Here is a 27,824-nt window from a genome sequence, read left to right on the forward strand (position 1 = left end):
GCCAAAACAGACACAGTTTAGTCCGATCATTTTCTGTTTATTTAGTTAAGCAGCACTACACAGATATTCCAAATAAAAGATCACAATATAATTTTTCACAGTCCTACAAAACGAGAACAAACACTCAGCAGGAACATTTAAAAATGCCGGGAATCGATTGCATTATACAGAAAAACAGGTGGCAGAACATAATTCAGGCGATATGAATAATCAATTTAAATGTACTAATAGCAATCTTCCTAGTGCGCATCTCTCGTTAGACTTTACTCTTCTGTATAAAAAAACCTAAGAATAGAGAGGTATTACATTAATATTATATTGCAATATGAAGAACCGTAAATTCACCTCCTCGTTCACATTTCAAGTACTTTAAGTCTTTACCGCAGGCACGTGTGAAGAACCACAGACTCGTGAAACTAATCGTGTCGTTCGCTAGAGAACAACAGTTTCGATACCCTGTCGAAACGCCAGCTTCTCACTGTGAAATGAGCGATTATTCAGTATGCAAATAAAAATAATGATAGCAGAGAAGTAATAAGAATATTTTTGTGCACCGCGTGATTTATTTTTGCCCTCAAGCGGTTACAGATCTGATACCTAAACGTGTATAAATCCAGTGTCGGGTTAATAAACAACCACACAAAGCTGATTCGTGTCGCTTTAAACAGCTAATTAGTGAATACTACTAACTACCTATTTTAAAAACTTAATTTTTTAAAGATACAACTAATTTATTTGCATTCACGTCATACATAATATTATTATATAACACATTATAATAATATTATATAGAATAAAACTGATTTATATTCATAAATATATCTAAATATTTTGTTTTATATGCAGTGGGATCCAAAAGTCTGAGACTTTTTACATTTTCTCCCCGAAATATATTTTTTTTATTAAATTATAACAATTTGCATAAATGACCATTTGTTTACATATTCAGTGTTATTAACTGGCCTTCATTTCATTAGTTACGGAGAAATAGCGCAGAATCTGAAATATTTCCTATATTGTTACAATGATTGTTTTACATTTTTCGAAAATCATAAAACGTGTTTATTTCCACGTCGAAATGTGTGAAAAATAAAAATCTTAATGTGTTCTCAGACTTTTAGGCCCCACTATATATTTGATGTAAACATAAAAAAGACTGGCCTGTGTCGAGATAATTAAAGCTTTTTATTAAGTGCCATTAATATGTGAAAGTGCCTAATAGAGCTAATGTGACGTTCAGTAACTCAGTTTATTTTATATGTCGATTTGAACCTCATGAGCATTTCGGCCTATTTTCAGCTCAGATGTAATAGAACCACGTATTACATCATAAAAGGGGAACTACTGTTTTTTTCCATTTCTTGTCCTTTTGAAAAAACGGAACCATCAAGTGTTATTTTTCCCCTTTGAGTGATATTTATACATTTTAAAGGACGTAGAAGATTACGCAGACATCTCAAGGATGGTTCGAATCATCTTTTTTATCCTTCTTTCCGTCGGTTTCTCCCTCCCCGGGGTCGCTTCCCTCTCGTCGCCTCTTGCGGTTTCGAGCTGCAGCTTTGGAGGCCGGCAGGGAGCCCATGCCCAGAACTTTATGGATCTGACGGAAAGCCAGCAGTCGCAGTGCGTGCTGAAAAACAGACATCGCTTTCAGAATAGCTACAATGAAATGAATGGAAACTTTGGCAAGTCACACCCGTTTAGTACCTGTGCGCTAGCGGTCACGTCTTCCCTAGCTTGTTTCGACATGCTTCCCAGAGAGTCCGTTTGACCTTTCTCACAGGGGTCTTGAAGACCTGGGCCATCTGAGGGTTGGAGAGACATTTAATGACATAAATATGAGATGAAAAACTTTTAAAACTTAAAGGAAAATTAGAAATGCTGTCTTGGCAACTAAAATAAATAAATATTAGATGAAAAACTTAAACAAAAATGAGAAATGTTGCCTTGGCAACTAACAGAAATAAATATCAGATGAAAAACGTATAAAACTTAAAATGAAAATTAGAAATGCTGCCTTGGCAACTAAATTAAATAAATATTAGATGAAAAACTTAAACAAAAACAAGAAATGTTGCCTTGGCAACTAACGGAAATAAATATCAGATGAAAAACGTATAAAATTTAGAAATGTTGACTTGGCAACTAACCAACATGAATATTAGAAGAAAAAATTAAACTTAGAAAACAAACAACAATAAAAAAAAAAAACTTTAATAAATATTAGATAAAAAAATTAAACTTAGAAAATGTAAACAAAACTTAGAAATGTTGCCTTGGCAACTAACTGAAATAAATATTAGATGAAAAACTTAAATGAAAATTAGAAATGTAACAATATTAGATGAAAAACTTAAAACTTAGAAAACAAATGAGAAATGTTGCCTTGGCTTCTAACTGAAATAAATATTAGATGAAAAACTTAAATGAAAATTAGAAATGTAACAATATTAGATGAAAAACGTAAAACTTAGAAAACGTAAATGAGAAATGTTGCCTTGGCTTCTATATAAAATAAATATTAGATGAAAAACGTAAACTTGGAATATTTAAGTGAAAATTAGAAATGTTGACTTAACTAACTGAAATAAAATAAGTTAAATTTAAATAAAATAAAATAAAATAGAAAATAAAATAGAAATTTTAGAAATAGTAAATAGAATTTTTTAGGAAAACAAGTATTAATAGAAATGCCAAAAGCCCGACAGAATTACCAAAACGTAAACTAGAATTAAAATGAAAACGGAAATATAAACATAAAAGCTAATTCAAAATTCTAATAAATACTACAACAGTATATAAATGTTACTAAAATAACTCCTACCAGGCAGGAGAATCCCGGTGGTGATGCATTCGAGGACCCTCCTCAGAGCTTCTCCGGGACCTAGCGGACCGGTTGCACTGCTAATGGCTTTTTCCACCAGCAGCTCCATAGCCTTCGCAAAAGAAAATCAACATTAGTTGATAGTTATTATGACCATTATTAGCTGAAGCTAAAATCACCGTTAGCAAACAAAGCTAACTGACCCAGTCGGGCATCTTGCCCCAGGAAGGTACACGCTGACACAGGTCCCGCAGAACCCGAATGATGATGACGCAAGATTGAAGACCGTTTGCCCGAGCCTGTGGACAAAAATCATTAATACGCAACATAATCATAGCTAAAAATGGCATTTCAGTTGTTAATATAAACATAAGTGCTAATGCTAAAATGCTAATACAATTACACTGTTCTGAACAACGGTTGAGTCAAAGGTCAGGAACATACTTTAAGTATGCAAACACTTAAGCTAACAGTTCAATTGAAAATACTTAACGGTTACTTATTATTCAGGTAACTAGTTAGCAAACATGTTGACAATCAACTTATTATACTTACATTAACTTACATTAACTAACTAGCCCTGCAAGATTTTCTTCAAATTGTTGTTCAGTTCAACACCTGAGAGAAAACTGGCTTTAGACGAAAACTAGTTTAGCTAACGTACACTATAGCGCCCCTTGTGGAAACAACGAGAATTCCTAACGCATTACGATGTTAGTTTCTAATTGTTTTTCCACCAAGACAGTCGTCAACTTCAGAGAGAAAACTGACCGTAGAAGAAAGTTTACGCTAATGTCCACTAAACACATTTGTTGCAGTACTAAGAGTAAGCGATAGCACTAGCGATACGTTACTAATTGTGTTCAGACGCATGTAGGAGCGCAACTACGAATGAAATCAAACTTGCGTTGATAGAAGTGTGAAGTATGTTTCAGGTTTAGGCTAAAGCCAGTAGCATTTCAGTAGCTAAGCGTAGCTTTCCCAATAGCCATATCTAAGCTATCAAGTAAATCTGGAGCTTAAATTCACTGTTTAACTACTTTCTGCTAGTAACTTGTAGAATAGCTATTACTTTTACAGCTTTTTTACATTACGTCTGTATGTAACAACTTTATATTTTAAGTTTAGTGTGAGTAGCTTGTAGTGTAGCACTAATCGCAAGGTTGATTACATGTGAACAGCCCTAAAATATTAAGTGCAACTTTTTTTTACCTGAAACCATTTAGCATGTCGCAGAGCCGCTAAATACTCAAGGCACTTGATCCTGTTGAGGACATCCGGAGGGTCTTTCTCTGACACTGCGAGGACACACGTAGGGAACGTCATCAACTGTATTTAATGCTTTAGTTATCATAATAATAAAGTAAGCAGATCTTGTTATAAAATTATTGTGAAGTAAATAAAACAAAAAGTTTTGTAGGGGATTTGTCAAACTAGGTAGAGTTAATGTGATCATTACAACACACGTCAAAACAAAACAAAAGTGACAACACCAAAATGTCACAATACAAGGGTTTTTCCAACACGTCCAGGTTCCTAAAAAAATTGTTGCAATGTTATGCAAAAGATGTAGATGGAAAGTATTATTTGCTTGGGTCTGTTGATGCAGCCGAGGGCGAATGATTAACAAACCCAAACAGGACAAATATAGGAGAACCGGTTGGTGGTTTGAAAGAAACAGAATTGAGAGTATCGTTAGCAAAATAAAATGTCTTCACAATGACCTCAGGTTAACAAGTCGGAATTTCAGAAGTTGTTTGAGGTCACTGTTCAAAAACTTTAGGATGAGAGGATGAAATTGTTAAAACAGCCACATGGTGGATGATAACATCCACGTTCCCCGTCGGTTCGGTTGAATATACCAATTGAGTTAAACTGTAGTTTAGGTTTAGTCTTATTTACAGACATGAAACCCCAAAATGTTGCTGTAATGTAAAACTACTGTAAACTATTTATACATCGTCAGTCCAAAAATATTGCAGTGTATTAGTGGCCACAGAGTTTATTTACAGGAGTGACAAATGCATTTTACAACTGAATCACTGTATGGAAAAATAGCTTGTTTTTACTAAAATAATAATAAAAAAATAAGGTAGTTGCAACTGAATTTACATACAATTGTATGGCGAATATTTTATACTTTAAAATAAAATAAATAAATTCAATAAAAATAAAACTAATATGTATACAATAATGTTAGCAACTTCACTCTTGAAGTGTTTTAAAATGTTAAAAACGACGTATGTATCGTATGAAAATGTCAACAATCACAATTTTGCAGGAATGGAGGAGCTTCTGTTCTCCGCGCACATGCAAAAAAGAAATGCGATTGTCACTCCCAACACATCGTTCACCTTGGCATGGAAAAGCTAAATATCGCTCTCATCCTGAAGTCTTACAACACAACTTGTACAATATTGCACCACAGTGGTAAAGAAAGGTCAGAGATCCTGTTTTTGATTCCTTAAAACACTTTCAGAAAGCAACGCAAAACCGAACGAGGGCAAATAATGGACTCCACCGAAAGAAAAGAAGAAAAGAAAATGAAGGCGGGGAAGGGGAATAAAGAAAACCAACAGGAAGGCCAATTCACTGATGGAAATTTTTCTGCATGGAAATATCCTTGTCTTTTTTTTTTGTTTTGTTTTTTTCTTTAAACCATAGGGAACACATATAGTGCTGCTGAGGGAAAGCACGGGTTCTCTAACCTTTCTCCATGTTGGGGACGGGGTCTTCGCGCATCACTGGCGAGGTAAGAGAGATGGTGACCTGCATTTTTGGTTCCTTGCTTGAAAAAATGACGATGTTGGCTTCCTCAGGGTGTACCTGCACCTCATACTGATCTTCAGAAAAGGTCTGCCGGTTAAAAGGACACTTTGCATTACTACAGAGGAGACGGCGGGGGCCTGAGTAAACGGGCTCTGTATTTTGTCCCTTATAGTCCCCAGTGGAGCCATATATTCCCATAATGCACTGGTTAAATGGCGATGTGAATGTGAATGAAGTACACGCCCCAGTCTCTCTCTGTAGGTGTCGTAACCAGGCAGTGAACTAAAGATCAGTTAAAGATACACGGACCACAAAAGCAGCAGCAGAGTAAAAAGCTCATTTATTTGCAGTGGGTTTTTTAATAATATATGAGTGGATCACATGATAAACGATCCAAAATGTGTCTGGGTCATATTTCATTCCTAAAATCAAAAGGGAAATGATATACTGCAAGTAAATAAAGCATGTTTTGAAGATCAGAAAGGTTTGTGGCCTTTTGACATTATTTTAAATGACATGCATCACATTTTCCCCTCGTAATTAGTCATTACCGCAATGTACAACAATCTCATTACTGTAATGTGGACAAAATTTAATTTGTAAAACATAATTAATAATTTGTGCTGGTTTTAAAAAAGATAAAAATGGATTTTAATGAAGAAATGCTGGAAAGGACAATTATCTGTATGTTACGGTAATGATTTTATTATATTTATATGTTTTGCTGCATCAATTGCTGTGTTTCCATCAAAATTTGTGAATTTAACGTGTGCGCAAAATTGGAATATCGCATAAAATAAAAGAGAATAAAAGCACAGTTTCCATCAACATTTTCTCTTGTGTTCAAGAGAACAAAATCATCACTTTCTGGGAAATTGGCACAAAATGTCTGTAATAAAAATTTAAAAAAATAAAAAAGTTACTGCATTCGGGGAAGAAACTGTGGCTTTTTTTCCTCCATCATAAATGACTTGAGTCTCACAGCCTCAGAGCAATAAACGCTGTGTATTTTTATGCGATATCCCAAAATGCGCATCAAAAATAGGTGGATGGAATCATAGCAACGACATTTTAGGGAAAATGTTTACTTGTCAAATAAAAACTAAAAATATACTTCAACTGCTTTATGCAAAATATATTTGAACAATAAATATTTACACTGTTTAAAGAAAAGAAAAAATTCCCTTCTGATTCTGTTGTGAAATTTGACCTGAACATTTCCTTGTGAGATTCACAACCAAGCTTTAAGAAATTGAGCATCATCCACAGACTCTACATGTCACTATAAATAGACCTGTCATGACACCTGTGATCATGTGACTTCTCGTGTGGGTGATTTCCACAATGAAACAGCCAAAAAGAAGAGAAACAAGGTGATAAAATCACAAGTGCAAAGATATGAGTATTAACAGATCAATAATGATTTTCAGTGGCTTCGACATAAACATTTCTTTGACATGCATCTCAATGCAAGCAGGAAGAAGACAGTCTTACCGCCAGTTGTTTAGGCAGCTGCTCGGCGACGGTTCTCAGAAGAGTGACGGTGGGTTTCTTGGCCGCTAGCAGGATGAGCTGCACGTTGCGGTCGCCGCGCAGGAGGAGACCTTTAGCCAGGATTCCCACACGCATGACTCCTTTGAGAACACGAGCCTGAGACTCAGACCTGCCCGAGAGGAAGAGCGGAAAGGCCCGTTCACACAAAAAATGAGAACTATAACGATAACTATATTTGCGTCCACACCATGAAAGATAACGGGCCCTATCACACACCCGGTGCAATGCAGCGCTAGCCGCGACGCAAGTGTGTTTTGCTAGTTTCAGCCCGACGCAGTCATCATTTTCACGTCCTGCGCCACGTTGTTTCAATAGCAAATGCATTTGCGCCCATTGGTTTAAAAACCAGGTGTGTGTGTTAAAAACCAGGTGTGTTCAGGCACATTGTTGGCGCGTTGCTATTTTGAGGAGCTGAAATAGACTGAGCCATTGACCAACTGAAACCTGCTCTAAAGTTAATGGCGCACTATTCATTTTATTGTTATTTAAAGAACGCGTTAGTAATGTATGCCTATAGGTGGGTCCACAACGCGCGTACACTCTGCTTATTACACACACACTCTGCTTATTACACACACAGGGACACCCAGCAACACACAAACATGCCAAATATAAAAAATAAAAGGATTACAATGTAAAAGATTATTATTGTGTACATAAAGATATGGTGGAATCCGGCTCGTCCTGTAGATGGTCTGGACATCTAGATGCGAGGTAAAATATGGTGCGCACTTTAACCTCGCGCACGAGCAGATTCGTTTGGGCTCTGGAGAAGCGTTTAGTTTTTCCGCTTGCAAATCCCTCCGTGTAAAAGCGAATCCACGCGAGCGCGACTGGCTTTTAAAGGGAATGGAAGATGAGAATCTGGTTGGCTTATTGTACGTTACGCCCAAAACACACCCATTACTCATTAAGAGAATAGGGACGACCCTTTTAGACCATGACCATTTTTCCCATCATTAAACTAGCAAAAGTGGATTCAGATTCCCATGGATTCCCTTAGTGCACTTGCGCCCTGCGCTTTAGACCATGCGCTGAGATCCTTAAAATAGGGCCCAATGTCTGTTTATTCTAAGCTCGCGCTCTGAGGTTTCAAAGTGTGTACAACGTCATTGAACATGTTTTTGCTGTTCTTGTTGCATTTACACGCTTTAACCAGCAGATGTCCTCAGCATGCTATGCTTTGAGTGAAGCTAGTGTGATCGATCTAATAATCTAACAGTGAATTTAGCTGAAGTAGTCAATATAGTGGAGTAAAAGCAAAACCTGGTCTTTTTCAACGCAACTTCAAAGGAAGCAAGACAATGTTGTGGAAACGAGCGCTGGACACCTGAGGTAATACTTCTCACCGTTTATTCAGAGGATATGAACGATTGTTTTCCATATCCTTTTTCTTGACTTGTCAAACAGTGGATTTTTCTGGACCTCGGCGATTAACTCTGCCATTTTAAATGCGCGAACCCTTAAATTAGAATGGATTCTGATTGGATGTCAGTGTTTTATCGTTCAACAGCTGGGGGAAAAAATCGTTCTGAAAGATCATTTCTCTATCTCGTTATCGTTACAGCTGTGGTGTGAACTCTGCTGTTCTTTAATAATGAGAATTATTTTTAGATCTATATCTTTATCGTTATCGTCCTTGGTGTGAACGGGCCTTAAATCTAAACGTCCCGCTACAATTCAACCGTATAAAAAGTCCGGTAGCCAATAAAAGTACTCACTTTTTGTCCGTCACGTCGTCGGGGGCGTCGTCGTCCGCAGAACACGCCTCCTTCTCCAGCAGCGAATCAGACACCAGTTTGAGAGCGCGCTCAGAATGCGAGACGATTCGCTGGACGGCCTGAAGCTCCTCCTCCACGGGGTAGATGGCCGAGTGTTTGGCCATGATGTGCCGGTCGTCGGGCGAATCTGGCCGTCGAACGGGCTGAAGAAAAATGGGAGAATTGCTGCGGTTTACCGTTTAATAAAAGCTTGTACACACTTAAAGGAACACTCCACCGTTTTTTGAAATAGGGCTTATTCACATTCTTTCCTACATTTAGATAGGTGTGCAAATGCATTTTTGTCTCAGTGCATGCATTGTTTTAGTTTGACAGGGTCGGCGTTAGCTTAGCTTAGCACAATGAATGGAATCCTTTGTTGCCAGTTAGCATGGCCTGAGTAAAAGTGATCAAAAAAAAAAAAAAACCCACGTAATTACTTCTTGTGGCCTGCGTATTCACAACGAGTACAAGAAGCGATCCAGATTAACACTAGGCGATTTCCTAGGCAGATATTGACTTGGGACTATATTAGGGGGAAGCACAGGCGAAGCACTGCTGCTTAGGCGAAGCACTGCTAGTTCGGCGCTGAGATCTCACGCAACACATGAAATCCCACGACTTCCGTCAACATACCGGCGTGAATAGTTGCTGCCTGACTATTTAGCTTACAGTATACGAATGGCGATGAACATGGCTGATTTTGTGAAAGACGAAGAGGGTGACTTCTCAGACAGTCAAGAGCCTGAACCATACCTATTTGAACCAGAGTTTACAGAAGACGAGCTGCGTGCTTTGGAAATAGAACGCCAGGAGGAGGAGGTTGCGATCGTATGTGTGTATGTGTGTGTGTTACATAAACAATGAATACTGTTCTGCTACATCCTTTGGTCAAAATGCTAGTAGCCTTCTCCTCTCTAGTAGTTATACTAAAACTCCTGAGTCTAACTCGTTGAGAGAAAAATATAGAAAACTTAGCCCTCAGTCATTTCATTTTACAGGTCACGATAACAGCGATTTTTATTTTAGTTTGTTTGTTCATGCTAAACAGGTTGAATTCAACATGAGATTCGTAGTCTAGTCTAGATAGTATTCTAGTCTATCCGTAGTCTAGTGCAGCATCTATTTTACAACCGAATAAAGACAGATTAACATAAGGAAGACAAATAAAAGACAACTTACATGTGCACTTTGTTCTGCCTGTGCTTTGAAAATAGATGGGACGGCCGTATCTTTCAGACGTAGTACTGCTACCGTCTTTCTGGACCCATATTCCATTTTTTCTAAGTAGTCCTCTGGTGCAAAATGTTCTTCGCAAACACGATACTGATTTATTTTGTTGAGAGGCGTTGAAGTACATATCTCCAGAGCTGCTAGCCATTTATTTCTCAGTTCCAGATTTGAAGGAATTCTGTGAAACATTACATTCGTGTATGTCCTTTGCTTATTCTCACAACCTTTTGCTACGCAGGTAATTACCATGTTTGCTGTAACTTCACAAAATAAAGAATCCAAAAGCGAAGACACTCGGTGCAGGTCACGCTGGTATGTTCTTCTTCATCTGTTTTTTTGACGCGTTGCACGCCGGTATGTTGACGGAAGTCGTGGGATTTCATGTGTTGCGTGAGATCTCAGCGCCGAACTAGCAGTGCTTCGCCTAAGCAGCAGTGCTTCGCCTGTGCTTCCCCCTAATATAGTCCCAAGTCAATATCTGCCTAGGAAATCGCCTAGTGTTAATCTGGATCGCTTCTTGTACTCGTTGTGAATACGCAGGCCACAAGAAGTAATTACGTGGGTTTTTTTTTTTTTTTTTATCACTTTTACTCAGGCCATGCTAACTGGCAACAAAGGATTCCATTCATTGTGCTAAGCTAAGCTAACGCCGACCCTGTCAAACTAAAACAATGCATGCACTGAGACAAAAATGCATTTGCACACCTATCTAAATGTAGGAAAGAATGTGAATAAGCCCTATTTCAAAAAACGGTGGAGTGTTCCTTTAAAAGAGCAGTTCACTTCAGATTTACTCTGCCCCACGTCATCCAAGATGATCATGTCTGTCTTTCTTCAGCCGAAAAGAAATGAAGGTTTTTGAGGAAAACGTTCCAGGATTTTTCTCCATATAGTGACTTCAATGGGGTCCAACGGGCTGAAGGTCCAGATGTGAGTTTCAGTGCAGCTTCAAAGTCCGATCTAGACAAACCAGCGGACATTAAAAAATAAAAAAATAAATACATTTATATACTTTTTAACCACAAATGCTCATCTTGCACGTCCACGACTTCACGCATTATGTAATCATGTTGGAAAGGTCAGGCGGTAACCGGACGTAGGCGGAAAATGTAGAGTAGTGCAAAAAACTAAATCGTCCAACATCGTTATTTTACCTTATATATATCTTTTTTTTTTTTTGTAAAGGGCATTTGACTTAGCTTAGCGTTCGCTTTGTAAACACTAGGTGTTACTTCCGCCTACGTCACGCTTGACCTTTCAACGTGATTATATAATACATGGCGCATCACAGAGCCAGTGCAAGACGAGCATTTGTGCTTAAAAAGTATATAAATATGATAAGACTCTTATTCCTCGGCTGGATCGTGTCGAGACTTTGAAGCTGCACTGAAACTCACATTTGGACCTTCAACTCGTTGGACCCCATTGAAGTCACTATATGGAGAAAAATCGTGGAATGTTTTCCTCAAAAACCTTCATTTCTTTTCGACTGAAGACAGAAAGACATGAACATCTTGGATGACGTGGGGGAGAGTAAATTATCAGGAAATTTTCATTCTGAAGTGAACTAATCCTTTAACTATCAGTTTTGGTCTGTCTGAGAAATGTCCTATCTGAGAATGACCTTGATTGAGGTCAATGCGTTTACTGACCAGTAGGGGCGGCACCGGCATGTTGGGCCGGCCCATCAGAGGAGGCGGAGCCATCCTGCGCCTCTGATCCCCCCAGTATAACTGCTCCTCCTCCATCCTCCTCCAGTACATGTCCTCCTCGTACCTCCTGCTGGACCACACCGAGAAATCAGGATATAATCATGCTGGCTTACTATTATAATATTATATATAATATCTGTATAATCATTTAATTTTGGTGTTGCTTACGCAACACCAAAATTAAATGATTATACAGATATTATATATAATATTTGCAAACAATATTACACAAATTATTTAAAGACTGCTGAATTTTAGTAGGGCCCTATGATTACAGCAACACGGAAAACACAGATGGAATTGCGGATTTCAGTCATAAAACGGAATTTACTGTATATCGCATAATTTTACTGAATTTGTCAAATTTTGGATGAATAAATAAAAAGCAGGTCAGTACATTTAAATCAAATCGCAATATAGACTAGTGTCTGTGAATATCAAAATGCGATTAAACCATTAAAATGGAATCCAGAAAAATTTAAACGGAAAGAACAGAATTTTTCTTCTTTTTTTCCCAGATTGCCCTGAATATAAAAACTTTTTCAAAGTGACTTAGATCATGTTTAATGCATATTTGATACAAAGCTGAAAGATTCACAATTTTTCACTCCAAAATTATTCAAACAAAAAAATGCTTGGATAAAAATTGATGAAATAATAACGCACGTTTCAGACTGTGATTGAAGGAGTTAGTTGAGATGCATATTTTTTGTATTTAATTGTTTTTCATGGTAAAAATTAAACAAATCAAAACTAAAAAAAAAGTATATTTATAATTATTTTATATAATATTTGCAAATTATTTTTACACTAAAATTATTTAAAGAATGCTGAAATATATATAGGTATTTTTCAATATGAATATAAATTATATAGATAATTTAAGTCACTTAAATCATGTTTGATGCCTATTTGATACAAAGTTGTGAAAATATTATTTCAAACAAAATCATTCAAAACAATGTGTTGATAAAATTCTAAAATGCGAAATAAATGTTTCAAAGTGAAAATTATTTTTTTTAATTTAAAATTCTATAAATATTCTATATAAAATCTGCAAACTTCTTTTTTTACAAAAAAAGAGTGTAGTTTTTTTTTCATTATATGAAAATATATACAGGCTTTTTATTTATTTCCCTGAATATACAATGATTATTCTTGATGCATAATTGAATATTTGATGTTTTCACAACTTCATGCTAGATATTGTGACTTGCAGTGAAAAGGCCTTCTGAAATGTGCAATAAACGGTCAGAAATGGCGGGAAAGCGGAGGATGACCTCATCTCCATGTGCCAGCGCTGCTCGTCCTCTTGCTGTCTCTTCAGCACAGACTTCTGCTTCTGTTTACGCAGCTTGACTTCCAGAAGCTTCCGCGCTCGATTGCTGGGCTTGATCTCCACAGGAAGGTCAGGGTTCACTTTTTTCTAAAAAATCATAAGGGGAAGAAACTGGTCAATAACTGCAACCCTGATATGTGCAGCAGTTTTTGCACTGATATCAGTCTTATTATTCATTTGTAGCTCATTACATTAAAACGAGTCAAATATTCATTTTTGGGGGGGTGATGATGTGTTACCTTGTACTGCAGCCGGTGTCTCCGTCCTTTCAGGTGCATGTCTTTAGCGTTGGGATCGTTGAAACTGCATTCACACAGTTTACAGTGGAAGCGAATCACCTTACCGTCGTCATTTCGAACCTGAGGAGGGAAAACACATGATTCAAAGACTTAAAGCCCTTCACAGATGAACAAATATCCAGTTAGCCTTATGCATCACACACATTTACTAGAGGAAACACTTTTGATCCAGACTGATTCGCTAATAAATCTGATTTGCGAACCAATTCGACTGATTCATTTAGGGTGTGTTCACACTTGTAGTTCGGTTCACTTGGTTCTTTTGGTCCGAACCAAAAAGAAAATGATACATTTAGTCCTGGTTTGCTTAGCGTTCACACTGCCATTTTTAACACCAAACCTTAACATTTATTTGATATGACTGAACTTACTGAACATCCAAAACAATGCAAGACTGTTCTAGACTAAAATGCTCTTGTACATATGATGCCATTTTTACCAGCTGAGAACTCATGAAGAGATTATTGTTCGTACAGATACTGCAAAATTAAATTCCAGGACTTTCAAGTTTGTATACACTTACACTTGCTACACTTGGAAATATTTGAGCAATATCACGCTATAACAGCCATGTGAAATGGCTCAATATCTATATCAGACGGGCTGCAGCTAGCCTGGCTAACGTCTAGGGCTGTACTAAACCAAAGAAAATCTTGGTCGACTGAAGTCCTGAAATTTTCGACTAAAAATCGACTAAAAATGACAAAAAAAAAAAAAAAAAAACGTTAAATGAATTAGATGCGCACTGTGCGCAGTACTTGGTAGCCTTGTTGTCCACCTAAATGAATTATAAATAAACAAACAACTAGTAGGCTATTTGCAGTATATTAAATCGTTTTTGACCAAATTATTTTGCACTGAAATGAGTCTGACACTCGAGTCTGTCGGCTCTGACAGCGTTGCATCACGTGCACCTGCGCAATATCATAGCTTATGATTTCCGAAAATGTTGTCAACTAGTGATATCATCACCAGAACTGTTGAGGAATATGCAACATAATTTAGACAATTATTTTTGTCATATGTTATAATAATAAGTTATAACTGTCAGACACTATCATTTCACCGTGCATGTCCTCGCACCGAGCGAGGCTGAACATGAGCTCAGCTTCGCGGCTGAGACACGAATAGACTATTAACTTAAAGCTTTTACTCTTAATAAACACAAAAGGCACGTCCACTTTAATAAAAAAAGAATATTTATTAAACAAACCAGATCAAGAGCAGAAACGAAATAAAGTGCATAGCTGAAAAATAAAGCATCCTAGGCTCAAAGCTAACACAACCAACAGCACAGCGCAATTGCGCATTAGGCTCCAAATAAAAAATTAAAAAGTTAGGTTATCACACTAAAACATTGAAATATGCTAATTCTGATGTTCATATAGCCTACTCAAACCAGACAGGGCAAGCTAACGCAGACAAGTGAGCTTACCACTTTTAGATGATATGTCATGTTTGTCGTCGAGCTGTGGAAAACTGTTGCTTGCAAACTTTGCATTCGACCTTTTTCCTGTTATCAATTTTAACAAAATGCTGCCACACTGTCGATTTCTTTGTTGTTGACATGTTAGAAGAGGCCTGACTATTAAACGCTCTCACAATTAAATAAATAATATTCAGCATCAAACCTTCTATAGTTATCGCTCTCTCTTGGGTTGGGCTAATCCAAAAAAGGTGAAAACAAGGGGGGTGTTCTGAAGACAGACTGTTACAGTGAAACAAGGGTACTCTGAAAACACCCCCATTAGCAGTTAGTGCTTTCCACCTGATGAAATGAGCGCGCCTCAGCGCGGCAAAACTGATGAAATAAACGCGGCAAAAAATCGACTAATCAGAATTTTGGTCGAACCAGAACGTATCGACCAATTAATCGACTAATCGACTGGGACAGTACAGCCCTACTAACGTCAGACCTCGTCTCATTGAGCACTTTTCAAGTACTTATTCATAAATTTGGCTGTTTTCAAGGGTTTTCCAGGACTTCAATTAAAAAACAAAATCTAATTCAAGCACTTTAAGGACCTAGTGTGAACAAACCCTGTTATAAAAATGTGTAAAGGAGTCAAAACAGTGGCAGGAAATCCTCAAGTTACACACACAAATGAAGATCTGTTGCTACATCGTGACTATGGCCCTGTCATAACCATAAGCCTTTGCAATCTTCCTCCGAATCCACACTATTGTGACGTAATGCCGCTTTGAGTAGAAGTCGCGAGCACCCTTCTGAAACCTAAAGCGACAAATGGGACACGCTACGGTCTCATGGACTTCACACGCACACGGCCACCATTGTAAGTCCACAAGAGCATATGAAGTGTCATTTAGGGCGGGGCCTATGATGAGAAAAACCAGGTACGCTTGAGCATTCGGTCCTTTTTAGGGTCCCATCTTGTGACATCACTTCCTGTTTTCGGTTCGTTTAGATGTCTTTTGTCCGTGTTGCGTTAATATTTCAGTCGAACCGCACCAGAGTTTGTTTGTAAGCTGAAAATGTGGGTCTAGGTCTGTTTGTTTGGTTCTGATGGCAGCGTTCACACTTATTCTGCACTAACAAGATCAATTCCACCAGAGTTCGTTTTAATTAAACCAAACCTGCCATGTGTGAACTTTCACACCCTTAAACTATATGTAACCGGTGAAAGATTTGAGAGTTTGACTGAACGGTCTCACCTCTTCTACATAATCGTGTCCCACAGGCTGAATGTCTCCTTGAGCTCCCGCTCCGTCACCGTCCTCATCATCACTGGAAGGGTCCGTCTTCACCGCGGGCGGCTTCACCTCCTCCATCTTCACCGGAGCAGCTGTGGAGGCTCGACTGCCTGAAGACAAATGGATTTTGGGGATTTATTTCTAATTTACTTCATTTATGTTTCTGCAACGTGGCTGTTCATACACTGGGGGAAAATAATGTTTCTTTACCAAATTTCACTCAGAGATTGCTAGTATATTTCGCAATTAATTACAAAGAAACAGCAAGTAAAACATTGAATCAGGGTACATTTAGATGACAACGATGTACTAAAAACAGAAACGTTTTTCCTTTGCGTTTCCTTTAAGTTTCCGCAAAAAAAAAAAAAAAAAAAAAGCTGTATTCTGCTGTCAGGCCAGTAGGTGGCGATGTCACTTTGAAAAGATTATAGACTGGACATGTAATATGCATGACATCACCGTTTTTACAAATTTGAGCTTTTGTAGTTTAGACAGAGACGATAACACCGTTGCTGAGTGTCGTCTTTAAAACAAGACCAAACTTAGGTCTACACCCAAAAGCATTCTTGAATTACAACCATTTAAGTTTGAATAGTGCATTTTAATGTCCATTCTCAAAAAGGGGGGTGAGAGTTAAGGGGTTAAAGTACCCTTTTTATGTCCGTTTTCACAGGCTGAATCTTGAGTTCGTAAGCTTTCGAATGCTATATAATTTGTCAACATTAGATCAGAAGAAGTATATAATATAATTGTTTTAAACATGCAGTGGCAAGTGGGCCAGTAACAGTTAACAGATTAATGACTTGGTCCTTTTTTTATACCCTAATCAGGCAACGTGACCCGGGAGTCACAACTCATAAAATCCAAAATATATCAAATATTTCAAAAATTCTTTTGGATATGTTTTACTTAAAGGGACTGTGTGTAGGAATTTCTCCCATCTAGTGGTGAAATCGTATTTTGCATTCAAACGAATAATGCTCTCCAGCGCCTCACTTTTTCAAATGCGCGTTGCATCTACGGTTGCCGTTATGTACCAAAAAGCTGGTGAACAGGTTTGTTATTTAAAACAAACTGAAACTTGAAACAACGAAAAAAAGAATGTTACAGTATGAACTACTGACTGTCAAAAACATTAACTATGGTAAAGTAGTAATGCCTTCTTTACTCGTTATATTTTTTGAAGTATGTGCATTGTTAGATATCATCATCATCATCAGAGCCTTCTCTAACGTTACTTTACTCAATAGCTGCTATTCATCAAAGAGCCTGTTTAACTTTTAACTATAAATGTTCGACTGTCTATATAATAAAGTACACAACCAAGCAATGAAAAAAAGCTTGTAATTAAGACTGTAACATTGACTTACCTGTCGAGAAGAAAGCAGGCAACTTCAGTGTCTCTTTTGAAAGCTTTCTCCTGCATTAGCTATCCTGACAGTAACCCTAGTTTTTGTAATCTCCGGTCACGTTTCCTTTTACGATCTATTTTGGACTTTTTCGACGACGAGGACTCCTTATCCTGTGACTCAGCATATGTATGAATGAACGGTGTATAAATAATCGTGCAGTGCAGCCTTTTAAACTTGCCGGTGCAGTGACAAGCGCCTCTCACTGCTCTGCTCCTCCGCTTCTGCTGGCTTCAGTCACGTGACGCTGGCTCTGAACGAAACGCGTTGTGGAAACGCGTTGGCCTAGTACTTTTTGTCCCTCTCTGCTATTATAGTTTTTCAAGATGGCGGAACTACATGGAAGCCTCCGTGGACTTACCCGTCCCATGTATATAAAGATAATAAATTCTTCGTTTACGAAGATTAGTCTGATCATTGGCATAGGTATTTGTACACCATTGAGGGCATATTTATGAATAAAAATATTGATTTTAGATAATAAAATACCTAAAAAGCTCCACATAGTCCCTTTAAGTCCAGATGATATAAAAAATTACATGAAATGATTTTTTGTTTATCATTTTCTACTCTTGCCTGTTTAAGGGTTAAAAGTATGAATGAACTGCTTAAATGTGGAAATATTATATGCAATTAAAATACATATCTTAAATTCAGTTTCTGAGTGTGGTTTGTTGTATGATTACTATCTGACCTATCTGGCCGATGAGTAAGATTATGTGGAATAAATATCACAACTATAAAGCAGAAGCAGAAATATTGAGCAATGATTATGTGTTGATTTCATGTCTCAGTCTGAAAGATTGCATTATGGCATGATGACCGAATGTGTAATAGATGCTTCTTCTGCAAAACAGGATGTAAAGCATCTATTTCCTCATCATGCGGGTTTTGCGAGTGAGGAAATATCATCCATATCTGTGATCAGTGTGAATGCTGATTGTGCTGAAGGTTAAATTAAGACAAAGTGACATCATTGCATCACACTTAATATGGAAAAATCACACCCCTAGAATAATTCTTGCAGTTGTGAATACATTTCTAAGTAAATAGGCCTAATTTGTAAAACATTCTTGCGGTTGTGAATACATTTCTGTAAATAATTCTTAAAATAATTCTTGCAATAACGAATACATTTCTGTGTCATTCTTACAATAATTCTTGCAATTATGAATACATTTCTGTGTAAATTTTTTGAATAATTCCTGCAATAGCAAATACATTTTGGCATAAATCATTCTTACAATAATTCTAGCAATTTCTAAAAAAAAATTGCTGTAAATCATTCTTAAAATAATTCTTGAAATTGCAAATAAATTTCGGCGTAAATCATTCTTACAATAATTCTTGTAATTGCGAATAAATTGCCGTAAATCATTCTTAAAATAATTCTTGCAATTATGAATACATTTCTGTGCAAATTTGTTGAATAATTCCTGCAATAGCAAATAAATTTGGCCATAAATCATTCTTACAATAATTCTAGCAATTTCTAAAAAAAATCTGTGTAAATCATTCTTACAATAATTCTTGTAATTGCGAATACATTTTTGTGTAAATCATTCTTAAAATAATTCTTGCAATTATGAATACATTTCTGTGCAAATTTGTTGAATAATTCCTGCAATAGCAAATAAATTTGGGCATAAATCATTCTTACAATAATTCTAGCAATTTCTAAAAAAATTCTGTTTAAATGATTCTTACAATAATTCTTGCAATTGCGAATAAATTTCGGCGTAAATCATTCATACAATAATTCTTGTAATTGCAAATAAATTTCGCTGTAAATCATTCTTACAATAATTCTTGCAATTGCGAATAAATTTCTGTAAAAATCACTTACAATAATTCTTATAATTGCGAATAAATTTCGGCGTAAATCATTCTTGCAATAATTCTTGCAATTGCGAATAAATTTCTGTAAAAATCACTTACAATAATTCTTGTAATTGCGAATAAATTTCGGCGTTTAAATCATTCTTACAATAATTGCGAATAAATTTCTGTGTAAAAAATTCTTACAATAATTCTTGCAATTGTGAATAAATTTATGTGCAAATCCACCGTAAAATTTATTATTTTGAACACAGATAGTATTACGAAAGATTGACAGAAATTCGTTCTGCTCAGCTTCCACTCACCGATAATGGCAACTTTAGCAGCGGTGGGTTTTTTCACAGGTTTGGAAGGAGCCGCCGCTAGCATCTTCTGCGCCACTGATGCAGGGGTGGGAGCGGTTGTCGTCGCCGCCGTTTTACTAGTAGTCATCGTCGTGGCAACAGAGGCGGAGCTCACGAAAACGGGCTCCGTGGAAGGGATGGGTTTGCCTAGTTTAGTGTGTAACTTCACGACCTGAGGAAAGGTTTGACAGCAGATGCATTTCAGATTAGTCAAGTATGCCAACAAAGCGTGTTCAAAAGCATCATATCTGATACGCAAATCTTTCAAAAAGTTATCAACATGATCACAACTTTTTGCGTTGTACTAATAATATTAATAGCTCATACTTTTTCATTAACTAAAAGGTCTTTTTTAATAGAATTGTACAAACGTCCACTTTCAGCTCGTGCTTCATGTGTGTTTTTGCTGTGAAATCTTTATAGATTTTTTATAAGAATATCTTTTATATTGTTAGTAATATTTCAAGATCAACACTTACTGGACTGAAGGCAAGTTAGGTTTAATAGATTATCCATACATTATATTTAAATCAAATCTGTGATCTCAATCATCATTGTATTGCATTATATATTTTAAGACTACAAAGCTTTGATCATAAAACTAAGAATTTAAATCTTATCTTACTAAGATTGAGAGTGAGCACTTATATTTATGTACATTTTATGTAAGTAGTCTTCTATACGGTTATAAAGATTGACTTGCATTACAAGATAGCAGAAATTTATCATTTTACTTAGTGTATGCAAACTTGTTTTTACTACCAGTCAAAAGTTTTGGTCAGTAAGATTTATTTATAATTTTTTTCTGGGGGGAAATAAATAAAATAAATCAATACTTTTATTTATCAAGGATGAATTAAACTGATCAAAAGTCACAGTATCTATAATTATAAATTATAATACATTTATAATGTTACAAAAGATTATATTTCAAATAAATGCTGTTCTTTTGAACTTTCTATTCATTAAAGAATCCAGATTTGTTTTTTACACGACTGTTTTCAACATTGATAATAATAATAATAATAATAGTTTTTTGAGCATCAAATCCACATATTATACTGATTTGTGAAGGATCATGTGACACTGAAGACTGGAGTAATAATGTTGAAAATTCAGCTTTGATCACAGGAATACATTACATTTTAAAATATATTAAAATTGAAAACAGTTATTTTAAATTGTCATAATATTTAACAATATTACAGTTTTTTTTGTTTTGTTTTGTTTTATCAAATAAATGCAGCCTTGGTCAGCAGAAGATACTTCTTTAAAAAACATTAAAAAATCTTTCCGATCCAAAACTTTTGACTGGTAGTGTATTTTGTCTAAAGCTTCAATAAACTGTTCCATAAAAATAAAAATATTTCTCCAAGACTATTTTTTTTATATTATGCTAATATTGGACTCACCTTCTGGTGCTTGGATCCCCGAATGTGGGCGGCATAAGCATCGGCGCCGGTGCAGGAGACGTCACACAACTCACAGCGTAACTGCGTCTGGACCCCGCGAGGCCCGTTGGTCACCTGACTGACACTACCCTGAGACGCCTCTTTCTTCTTGTGCTTCTGTCCTTCCAGATGTTCTCGATACGTCTGCAGGAGAGCACAGGGACCCATGTCAATGAAGAAATCAGTTAGCTTCAGTGATGCAGACGCAATCATGGAATCTCGTCACTAAAATAACCCTAATCAAACGTAGGGTTGAACAATGAATCAAATGGTGATTTAATGGACTAGTGTCTGTGAATATGAAAAGCACAAAAAGACTGCTATTTAAAAATGTTGTTTCTAAATTTTATTTAGTAATTTCACCATTTTATTTGAGAAAACCTATGGTCAGATCCACAGAGAAACTCAAAGCTCTTCACGGCAACCCGCCAAAATAAAAGTTTGGTTTAACTCAAAATTGTGACAGAAATACATTACAACAGATATAAATGACTATTTGTACAGTAGCATGTATTTTTGAAGGAATATTACACAATTTTTCTTCTGTGTTTTGATTTTAACAGTAAACATCTGTAGTACAGCACTTTCTTTGCCAAAAATAACAGATTAAACTTGTAATATTTATGCCTTTATTTGATTAACACAGATAATACATTTGTATTAAATCATAAATCCAGAAATATTAAAAGAGAATTTTTTTTTTTTAAATCTTTGGGAGACATGCTTTTTGATTGCAAACATTTTATTACCATTAACCATTAAAACCATTAAAATGGAATCCAGAAAAATGTAAAGAAATTTGAAGAAAAAATAAAATAAAAAATGTCATTGGGCCCTAAAAATATACGTTTTGTTTTAAATAGTATAAGTTTCACAATTGCAATTAATTGGACACACTTTTTGAAAATGTAAATAAACCATTCAAAATAGAATGAGAACAGAAAAAAATTAAAGAATTTGGGAAAAATAAAACTGAATTTGGGAAAAAATTTAATGGATTTCATTGGGCCCTAAAAATATGTTTTGTTTTTAAATGGTTAAAAAAATAACAGTAAAAATGTAAAACAGAATGTAAGTTTTGTTTTTAAATGGTACAAGTTTCACTATTGCAATTAATTAGAATATTAAAATAAACCATTAAAATAGAATGAGAACAGAACAAGATTCCCAGATTTGATCTCATGTGATAATGGTGTTTTGTGGCGAGCGCTCACCTGTGGGCCGGCGCAGCTGATCTTGCAGATGTCACAGTAGTGCAGCTGAGGCTGTTTCGGCGGGCCTTTGGGCTTCTGGATCTTGTTCTGGTGGAAAACGGGCTTCTTGTACGCGCTGACGGCGGGGCTGCTGGTGCTCCAGGACGAGTTGGCGAGCTGTTTGGGAGGCTGTTGTGTTTGCTGTGGCGGTGGAGGCGGAGGCTGTTGAAGAGGAGCCTGAGGAGGACACTGAGCCGGCTGGAAGTACGACGGTGCGGACGTGTAACCGCTAGACTCGTAGCTGGAGTAACTGAGACCGGCTGAAGCCACAGAGAAAGAGACACCGTTAGACGAGAGCTGGGGCTATTTGTGGCATATGAGTAGGGTTGGGTATCGTCTGAATTTGAACGATTCTTATCGGTTCCTAATTTCAATTCCAATTAGGAGTAAAAAAAAAAAAAAAACGTAGATATCATGAACAAAAAAATTAACAGGCTGAAAAAGGAACTTTTACCTGTGATTTAAAAAAAAACATAGATAAACAACTAGCCTAACTAATATAAATGTAAAGCATTACTAAAGACAAGTAAACACTCAGGAAGTAAAAAAGAACATTGCTAAAAACTAGCAATCACAACTAATAGATACAACTGAACAAAGATACGACTGAAATAAACAGTGGTTTTCAGGTGTTCAGGTCCAGAAACTGTGATCAAATGTAAAATAACACTGTACTTTATAAATAAAATATACATTACAAAAATGCTTTCAAAAGTGATTCAGTCAAGAACGAGTGAATTTTCTCTTTGTCTTGTTGTTTGATTAGTGTTATTATAGAGACGGCAGCAGGAATATTAGGCTGCTGTCACTTTAAGAGCTGCACAATATAGTTACACATGCAGAAAACAGTGTGTGAGTCGCCTCGCGATTGAATGGGTTAAAGTCATATTGAAATGCTCATAAAGGAATCGATAAGGGGAATCGAAATTTTTATTTTATAACAAGTATCCGATTCCTGACCTCAAGTATTCGATTTTCGATTTCCAACCCTACATATGAGTGTGAATGTGACGCAGGCGTACCGGAGTAGGACGTGGCCGCTGTGGAGTTGAAGGAAGAGCTGTGTGTGTAAGTGGAGATGGGGGCTGGAGTTTGCTGGACGCTGGTGGACGTGGGGTAGATGGTGTAGCTGGAGGACACTGAGCTCGCGGCGGGGGGGGGTTTCAGAGCAGAGACCTGTCTTTGGACCGGCTGACTGTACACTGTGCTCACGGGACTGTAGCCACTCTTCAGCCCTGAAAAAAAGCCAAAGATGTCGTTATCATCAGATACATCTAAACAATGAAAACCAATCCAAAAACGACAGAAGTCAACATTTGAAATGGATCAAAAAAAGAACAGAACAAAAGACAAGAACGGGTATTGTTCAAAATGTATGTTGAACTTTAGATGAAAGGTTTTGATCCACTTCAAATGTTTTGATCCACTTCAAATGTTGAGTGCTGTATATATTGTTTTGGATATTGACAAGTTTTGAAATCTGTAAGTCAAAACAGATCCTGCAATTTATCTTCCACTTTACTTCATACAGAAAAACAGAGCGTTTTTGTGAATGGAAATGTTGCAGACCAGACTCGAACCTGCATCACCCGCATGAGTGCCAAAGCTCAACATGTCCACGTTTACAAAACAAGCAAAAGCTAAAGCTCCATAATAACCTTTCTTTAAAAACACATAACTGTAACCTTAATGAATCTGTGTAGGCACTTGGCTATGATTGTCTAAACACACAGAGAGAGAGCTGAGCTTCACCTGTCTGGAAGTAGGCCTCGGTTGCGGTTCTCTGTGCAGGAGTGATGCTCGTCTGGAAATACTGCTTGTTCTCGAAGCTGCTGACCGACGGCGGACGCCCGTAAGTATAATTCTCCTGTAAGAATATCAATTCATACATGAATGGATAAGAAAAACTACTAATGTAAAACAACTGGGGTACATCATTAAAGGGATAGTTCACCCAAAAATGAATGTTACCCCATGATTTAAACTATCCCTTTAATATAAGAAGAGTCAAGAAAACACTGACCGGTTCAGTCAACACCTGGTATGTTTGAGGGGTGGTCGTGGGCTGCGGGGTCGTTTCGGGCGGCCGGTAGACGTAGTTGGGGGTGGGATGGGGCTGGTAGGTTGGGTAGGGGGCGGTCACTACGGGACGGGCCGGTTGGGCAGTGGGCGCAGGGTACGAGGCCGTCACCGCGTGGGCCACTCCGGGGGCGGGCTGGACGCTATAGCTGCCCGTGGTTGGGTGGGAATATGCTGGAGGCGGCTGGGCGCTGGAGGGAAATTTTGGGGTTCAGAATCAATGTAGTCACTACTGTCAGTTTGGAACAATTAAAATATTGTTGTTTGTTAAAGCTGTTGAAAGAAGTCTCTTATGCTCCTGAAAAAAATGTATCATAATTTCCCCCCGGAAAAAAAAGCAGCAAAAACTGTTTTCAGCATTGATAATAAGAACCATATTTAATAATACTGATTACCAGCAAATCAGAATATTAAATGATTTTATGACACTTGATCATGTGACACTGAAGTCTGGAGTAATAATGCTGAACAATTTGCTTTGACATGACAGGAATAAATTACAATTAAAGTTAGGGTAGGCAATTTCAGAGAGGTTAGCAATAGCAAGCTAGCTTTGAAAGAATTTAATCCCAAACAAAGACTCAAAAATAGTTTTGTTTTTTTATCCCAGAGCCATAGTTTTACATTTCCATCATGTGCAATAAGACAAAATAAGCAGAATATTTGTCCTGACTGTCTTGTGAGCGTGGATTATGCATTTTATTTATCCATCTTAGTCTTCATTAATTTTATTTATTATAATGGAAAGTTTTTTTTTTCTTTTATTGATGTTTCTTGTTTCATTATATCCATTGTGTTTTTTGCATTTGAGTGGCAATGCACCAGTAATGAAGTGTAGCTTTATTAATTTTGTTGCATACAAGTACAAAGGTAGTCAATTCAATTCAATCCAACCCTCCCTTCAGAGCGTCTCCGAAGCCACGCCTCCTTCAAAAACACATGAACGTGTACAGCAGAGTCTGCAAAGCATCACGAGACGAGAGACGGCGTTAAATTACCTCATGTCTCAAAGCACATAACATTATAATAATAATGAACGCAATCAATGTAGAGAGCTCGGACTTGTACCAGGTGACTGCTGCAGATTCATTTCACCGTTGATAGTGTTGACATAGAAACTAGCGATGCGCCGATATGAAAATGTTGGCCAATACCGACAATTCTTTATTTGAAAGCCGATAACTAATATATTGGCCAATAAATCTAAGTCCATATTTTTATATCATTTTTGAGAGCCTAGTTACAAAAACAAAAGTCTCACTATTAAAAGCCATATCCCAAGCACACAATTATAACATTTTCATTATAAATTTTATGTAGCCTATATGACAGACTTGTGCTGTGCATATCGCACTGAACTGTATTTTCCTTTTCTGAAGTGATTCCAATCACATTTCAAGCGATTTAAAACCATCACGGCAAACGACGCGCATCTGAAGGGTCTCAGCTGATTTCCATTATTTATCGGCTTTAATATATCAGCCAAATTTTCTAATTGGGCCTATAACGATAACTAAAAATTGACATAGGCTATAGTGTATCGTCCAATATTGATATGGTGGCCGATATATAGGCTAGTGCATCCCTAATAGAAATGCACAAATCCGAGTCAGCTTCGGGTAGAACGTCACGGGTTGCCATGTCATAATAACGGTTACGACACTGCATGAACGCAGCATAGCTTGTTGTTTTGGTTCAGGAGGAACTGTAAAAGGTGGTCGCTGTTTGTTTGCGGCGCTCGGTGACTGACTGTCTACAATATTTGGACTGAATGTAATGATTGGACAAATAATTTTTGGTCCTGAGATTTTATTTTTATATTTAGACCAGTTCAATTATTGATTGCTATCAAGATGTGAGGAATTTCAACCAATATAACAAAAAAGTGTTTATGAAAATAAATTGCCTACCCTACTTTTAATATTTTGAAATAGAAAACATTTAAATTGTAATATTTCATAGCATTACTGCTACTGTATTTTTAATCAAATAAATGCAGCATTGATAAGCATAAGAGCCTTCTTCTAAATATAATAAAAATCGGAATTATTCCAAACTTTTGCAGGGCATGACACCTTACAAATCTCCAAAATACCACGTTAATACCGTTGTTGGAAAAAGAGTATTTAGTTTACAAGGGTACTTTTAATCATTTTAAACATAGTACTTTCATATAAGAGTAGCTATAGTATATGCACAATTAATATGAACCATTTACAGTGCTTATAAAAGTAAAATGTTAAAATGACAATTATATGTTTACCATGGTATTTACATGTAGTACCATGCTATTCTGGAAGGTAGTAGCTGTCAATAAACATGACAGCACCATCGTACTTAGACTAGCACTCGCATATATCCCGCAAACCCACTTTCACGATATTAAAAAATCATGCAAGCATCAATAAATACACAAACAGCAGCAGCTCGTGGAGATTTGAGCCCTGGCCGTCCTCAACACATATGTTGTGTGGCTCTGTGACTGCTGTAAATAAGCGATGTGATCATGCACATGTGTTTGTCTTGTACCTGTACTGCGGGCCGGCGGCAGCAGCGGCTGCATGTGTGAATCCATAATAATTACTGGCCGCCATCATAGAAACTTCAGCAGCAGCAGCAGAGCGGCGGCGGCTCCGGCGGTCACGTGATCGGTCACGTGTCTTTGACGTCAACCGTCACCTTCGCGCCACTGCCCCCCGCGGCGCCTAAAAATAAACCGTCACGACGAATTTCTATTATAAATAGAAATATAGCTAGTAGTTAATCAATCAATGGTGCACTGTGGTGTTCTGAAGTGGTGAGGTCAGGATTTTAAGCATTTTTATATTTATATAAATTAAGAATGCAGTAATAAATTTCAGATTTTGTGTATGTTTTTGTGAATTAAAATGCTCGATGAACAATCATGATGGTCTCAGGCATGGATGCCTTTAATTTGACTAAAAAAAACACCTCAATCACATCATCATTTTCCAGTTTAATTTGGACGTGACCGAAAGCCAAGTGGGTGAGTGAGTGAGTTTAACGACGTACTTTTTAAAAGTTTCCACCAGTTTGATTCATTTAGACCGCCAAAGACAGTCTTAAAGGGATATACACCCAGAAAAAAAAAAAAAAAATCTGTCATCATTTACTCACCCTCAAGTTGTTCTAAACCTACATAATATTTTTTCTTCTGTTCAACATGAAGGAAGATATTTTGAAGAATGGGAATACCATAATCGGAAAGGAAATGACTGTAACTACG

The 27,824-nt window shown here is 36.9% G+C and overlaps 1 protein-coding gene and 1 long non-coding RNA gene across 2 annotated transcripts in view; one reads left to right on the forward strand and one right to left on the reverse strand.

The window, feature by feature from the left end:
* Positions 1-16: 16 nt before the first annotated feature.
* On the reverse strand, positions 17-27,221 carry zfr2 (zinc finger RNA binding protein 2). Its single transcript, XM_082138991.1, has 19 exons — positions 27,107-27,221; positions 24,522-24,768; positions 24,251-24,365; positions 23,521-23,733; positions 22,460-22,758; positions 21,207-21,389; positions 19,756-19,966; positions 16,164-16,312; positions 13,431-13,550; positions 13,133-13,278; positions 11,793-11,919; positions 8,869-9,071; positions 7,088-7,256; positions 5,533-5,680; positions 4,037-4,122; positions 3,028-3,123; positions 2,825-2,936; positions 1,708-1,805; positions 17-1,630 (listed from the first exon to the last, which is right to left on the reverse strand). Exons 1-19 carry the CDS (start codon positions 27,172-27,174, stop codon positions 1,457-1,459), a joined length of 2,964 nt encoding a protein of 987 aa, XP_081995117.1. The 5' UTR covers positions 27,175-27,221; the 3' UTR covers positions 17-1,456.
* The window catches only part of LOC309476538, a 60,368-nt gene continuing 43,488 nt past the window's right edge, over positions 10,945-27,824 (forward strand). The window contains exon 1 of the long non-coding RNA XR_014198249.1: positions 10,945-11,062. This is a non-coding gene — a long non-coding RNA (uncharacterized lncRNA). The remainder of the gene's footprint in view (positions 11,063-27,824) is intronic.

The sequence above is a fragment of the Leuciscus leuciscus genome (genome assembly GCF_965113295.1).
Source record: "Leuciscus leuciscus genome assembly, chromosome: 15".
NCBI classification, from domain to species: Eukaryota; Metazoa; Chordata; class Actinopteri; order Cypriniformes; family Leuciscidae; genus Leuciscus; species Leuciscus leuciscus.

Excerpts from the sequence above, each read along its gene's own strand:
- zfr2 (XM_082138991.1), bottom strand. The coding sequence starts at position 27,174 with ATGATGGCGGCCAGTAATTATTATGGATTCACACATGCAGCCGCTGCT. Across the intron at positions 24,366-24,521 it reads ACCAGGTGTTGACTGAACCG|GAGAATTATACTTACGGGCG; the intron begins GTCAGTGTTTTC and ends ATATTCTTACAG. Across the intron at positions 4,123-5,532 it reads CGTCCCCAACATGGAGAAAG|TGTCAGAGAAAGACCCTCCG; the intron begins GTTAGAGAACCC and ends GTGTCCTCGCAG.